The sequence below is a fragment of the Pteropus vampyrus genome, unplaced genomic scaffold (genome assembly GCF_000151845.1).
Source record: "Pteropus vampyrus isolate Shadow unplaced genomic scaffold, Pvam_2.0 Scaffold49, whole genome shotgun sequence".
Lineage (NCBI taxonomy): Eukaryota > Metazoa > Chordata > Mammalia > Chiroptera > Pteropodidae > Pteropus > Pteropus vampyrus.
This window is the reverse complement of record NW_011888830.1, coordinates 1,129,777-1,134,776: the sequence shown is the minus strand read 5'-3', so window position 1 is coordinate 1,134,776 and position 5,000 is coordinate 1,129,777. Positions and strand designations below refer to the sequence as shown.

General features: G+C 50.7%; 1 protein-coding gene across 1 annotated transcript in view; it reads right to left on the bottom strand.

Moving 5' to 3' along the window:
• The window catches only part of FRMD4A (FERM domain containing 4A), a 187,828-nt gene that overhangs the window by 96,447 nt on the left and 86,381 nt on the right, over positions 1–5,000 (bottom strand). Inside the window, exon 7 of the mRNA XM_023530357.1 lies at positions 1,589–1,672. Within this exon, the coding sequence (XP_023386125.1) occupies positions 1,589–1,672 (84 nt within the window). The remainder of the gene's footprint in view (positions 1–1,588; positions 1,673–5,000) is intronic.

Below are 5,000 nucleotides of genomic sequence, written 5' to 3'. Positions count from 1 at the left end.
AGAGAGAGAGAGAGAAAGAGAGAGAGAGAGAGAGAGAGAGAGAGAGGAGAGAAAGGATGGTAGTTCATAGCTCTGAAATGAGCACAGGTATAAAAAATGTTTGGAAACAAATGAATGAGGAGACACCCGAGGGATGAACTAAGCTATAAGCAACTCTGACTCCAGACCACCCACCAGCATTACAGTCCCCTCTGGCAAATACGTGGCTTGTGTAGGAACCAGTGGTCTCTAGAGTTACATCCCTGTGTCTCTGCCTCCTTCAGCATTGGTGACTGAAAAGGAACAGCTGCAGGGATGCAGGAGCTGAGGCCCAGGAGCATAAGGAACCAGGCAGAGGGCAGTAGTGTCATCTGTCTGTGGTCACATGTGCAGACTGCCAGGCTGGATGTTTGGACGCTGACACAGGCAAAGTCCCTGCAGGTTAAAGAGATTCCGTTCTTTGGGGATGGGTTATGATGATAGAAAGCCTCCGTTTATCGATGTCTATGTCACCAGAAGAAGAATGGCAGCGAAGCAGACGGGACGGGGGACGCCTGTCCACGAAGGGAGCACTCGGTGCTCGCGCTCCCAGCCCGGCTGCCCCACGCCCTGGCCTCTTGGGGAGGAAGGATTTTGTACGGGTTTACTCCGGCTAATGCCCTCTGCGTCCACACTCCCTACTCCGGCCGAAGGCATCTCTTAAAGCCACCCAAACGATGGGACAACCAGTGTGTGGACTGGCAAAATGTCCACACAAGGTGAAATGCTGGGAATCTGTAACCTTCATAACGCACATTGCAGAAGTGCTCGAAAGAGTCACACGCCATAGCTGACCAGGACTGATCTGTTCTGCGATTTCTAATTTTATTTTTTTTCTTTTCTTTTTTAACAAAAGCAGTGATGATGCTTTCTATTAAGGAGTCACAAAGAACACCAGGGAAGCTGCCTCGTGCTTTTCTAAGGAGAGTGGTCTAGGCTAGTGAGCTCAGCAGGGTTTTAACACTCCACCCAGGACGGCAAGCCCCGCTCGACTGTGACCAGAACCGCACTCTGGGCACCTTTCAAATGCCTGATTCATTCAGAATCAGTAGTTTTAGGTCAGACAGATGAGCTACGGCCTAACGTGACATGGCAGCTAAATCAGGAGATATGAGATGTTGTGGGAAAATAAAAGATTCAACTTCTCTCTTCTGAGAAAAAAAAAAAAAAAACCCACCAAACGACAACAAAAAATCTTGTAGTTTCCCCCGCCCCATCTGAAACCCTCGCACATCCTGTCATCAGATGACGAAGGTTCCAAAAGGAAACTCTAGCCGCACATGAAAAGCTCTCCAAGGAGGCAGAGGCTTCCCAAGTGAAATCTTAGAAGGTTTTCCTTTTTCAAAAACAAAAAAGAAAGAAAAGGGAGAAAGGAGAGATCTCACATATACCGCACCATTTAAATAAACGCAGAGAACCTTTCGCACACACCCGAGCCCCTGAATACGGTTTGGAGCTGCTCTGCATCCAGGGCCAGGCTGACCTGGTGGCAACGAGGGGGACGAACCACCCTGGAGTCCCACGCCCCCCCGCCCCCTGGGACATCTGAGCCCGCAGAGGGTGCCCTTACCAGTAGGCCAGGGAAGGGTGCTCCTTCAGGGCCTGGGTGGGAAGCGCTGGCAGCTTCTTCAAGTCGCTCCTCACCACTTCATTGCTGCAAGAGAAGCGGGGACAGGGCGAGTGCCAAGAAACTCACTCGCCCTCCGTGCAGACCACCCCTCCGTGCCTCACCCGGGAGACCCCGCACCTGTTCCCTTCTGATGAAAAGTGCTGGGAGGGAGGGGTGCTTCCCTTTATTTATTTATTCCATAGGGAGGAAAAAGCACGCATAGCACGCAGAGCCCGGAGCTCACGGTGGCTGCGGCTCCTCGAACCTGCGTGCGGAGCGGCACCGACTGGGCCTCTGAGAGCACGGATCTGGGCGCAGAGTTCCCTTCGGCATGGGAGAAGATGCTGGGGGCCCCTCACGGCCCCGCCCCACCCACCACGGGCTCACGGGGCTCCACGGATGTCTCCCTCGTTGGCGCACGACGCCAATTTGCTTGGCTAGGATTTGGCCATGTGCTGGAAACAGTTTTCCGAAAGATGACAGATAAATCACTTTTGGAAACAACACTGGAGGTGGGGAGCGGATTAAATGGTTCGAGGAGGAGGTCCTGGCACCAGAAATTCTCCTTCCACAGACTCACACGTCCTCAGGTTCAGAAGGCGCTTTAAAGTCCCCCAGCTTTAACCAAGTGTCCTCAGCACGCCTTACTCCTGTCTGGATACTCAGCAGACCGGGGCATCTGGGCGTTCACAGCCACTCTCTACCTCCAGAGGTGAGTAGCAGCACCCGCTTTGGGGTGATTCTGGTGTTTATAGGGTGTTTGCTTCGACTGGCCCCCGAAGCACCTCAGGGCTCTGCAGAGGTGGCAGAAGCTCACCCTGTGGAGCTCTGCCTTAGACCCACAGTTCTAACCTGAGCTATGCTAGCAGCTTCCACGCTGCTCACACCAAGCAAGGCAAACAAACATTGGCCACCAGGACCTTGGGCAGTAATATCTAAAAAGCAAAGAGATAGCAGCTCGATAAGCAAATACCAAAGAAGGCACACTGGAGTCACGGACGTGGAACTTCCGAGGCACTGGGAACAGCAAGCAGCCCAATACCCACGCTCCTAACTGGAGGAAATGCTCTCCCACGTGTCCCCACCTAGCCGGAAATGATGCTCACTCACGGCCACGACCCAGCAGCCACCCTGTGAATCCCAAGTGCCACTGGGCAAAACCACGCCCACACTTTCAGTTCACGTATGTGGTGACGAAGAAACACCAGGATGGTGGGCGGTGACATTGCCACTGCTCCCAGAATGGGCGTTTTTCAAGTGGACTAAGAAACGCGACGTTTGCAAATTCCGGCTTTGAACAACCAACCCGGAGGAAAAGGTCAACCCGTTCTTGACTAAACCCAGAAATCCAAGGACTGGGACTGTTATCCTCTAAGCGGGAAGGCAAGGCTTTGTCAAGGCACAACCGACAAGCTGGAGGTGTTCACGGGGCTCCTGCCACACGGAGGCATAGTTAGGGATACAAAGCAGGACAGGCCACAGCCCTCATCCCCAAGGCCCTCACACTTCAGTGCGGGAGGCGAGAGGTGTGAATGAAAAGATAACTGACCACGTGGGCCGTGTCTGATCATGTTAATCTGAACAACAAATTTAAAAGTTCAGAGGACAGAGAGGCCCCTGGGCACTCTGGTGTGAGCGCGGGCTTTGGGGAAGGGCCCGCATGGAGAAAAAGGGGACAAATTTCATCTTTCTCCTCAGCGAATGCTGCACGGTACGGAGGCCGTGCCATTTGAACCAAAGAGATCAACTGGAGTGGGTGGTATGGAAGGGGCAATAAAGCTAAATAACAGGCAGATTTAGGCACAGAATTTTGAGGATCTTCACTGCCAAGGTGACAAGAGTCCACATTGACTCAGTAGACGAAGGTCAGCCACTGGAGGGAGGTTTTCAAACAGGTAAGCTCCTGGTGGCCAGGGAAATGCAATTCCCAATTTTACTGGCAAATGTTCAGTTCGCCAAAAACTCGAGGGCCCACGAGGATGAATTTCTGCATCTTATCTCCTCTGTTGGACTACAAGGTCCCCGAGAACAGGGACTGGACTCGACGATTTATCTGTGCTTAGAGCGGCCCCTTAAATACCAACAGGATTTTTAAGTGATGAGCTTTTCTTGGGTGAAACTGTGAGAAAGGCAATGAAACTAAAGTTTGAGCTTCGGTTTACTCACACTCGGCACGTCTAAGTATATCTGGGGTGCCGGCTTCGGCAGCCCATGTACTAAAGTACGTGAGGGGAAGGAAAGAGCTGAAGGAGGAAGGGATCGTCTTACCCACCAAACACTAGTTTGTTGGCAAACACATTTCCTTGATGACAGTCCCAGGTTTGACTTCCTTGCTGGAGCTTGCAGTGGGTTCTCCAGCTTTCCCCCCAGAGCGAGGTGACACAGACAAATATAACGAGAAATCACTAAGGTGTGAAGCCCGTCCAAATCCATTCTATTCTGGAAGGGATTCATGTCTCTTAGACCTCCCCCAAGGATAGCTACGTAGAAATGTTCTATTTGCCTTTCCGCTGTGTGTAAACATCTGGAGTCACTTAGAGCTGGCCAGCCCTGTCGAATGAGCTGGCCAAACTCCGTGGCTGCAGATCAGAAAGCTACCCTAATGGGAGGCTGGTCACTCTACCTCGGGAGACTTGTGAAGCTAAAACCTAATGGAATGTGCTAGAAGTTCCCAGCTTCCCCTCTCAGCGTCTTCTGTTTCTTCAGACTTCGGTGCACCTGATCAACTTATAAAACACCCTAAAACAGTTCAAGTTCCAACAGCGGTCACGTTCCATTTTTAGAAAAAGTAAAAAAGGCCCAGGGAGTCATTTGCTAAACAGAATAAAATCGAAGTCTTCTTAATTTTAACATTAACCGGATTTTATTCCAAACTTTTAATGTGGTCAGCCAAAAAGTGGTCTTTCAATGTGGTGCTGGTGTTTGATTTAGGGTTTTTTTTCGTTGTTTTTTTTTTTTGAGATGACGTGCCTCTTTTACTGCCTACGCTGCTTACAGAACACGGGGAGTTCGGATGATCTACTGCGGAAAACTAAGATTTGTAGCACTACATCGATCAGGGAAGTTGCTAGAAATTCTTCCTGATACCGGCGGTTCTGATGTGCACTACAATAGCAGAGCACAGAAGCCAGAAGTTACACTAGAATAACATAAAGGACTGGCCTGAAACTCAGCAACGGTAACACTGTGCTAACGTCACACCGATGCCTCGGGATTCTATAAACGTCTCATGAGGATAAAACCCTCCAGGGAGAGCTCGTTCTTAAGTAAAAAAAAGGCTATTATAGGCCCTCATTATCCACGATCCCCAAATCCACAAAGCTCTAAGAAACAAACCTTTGCTACCCACTTAGCGGCAAACCTCATCCTTTCA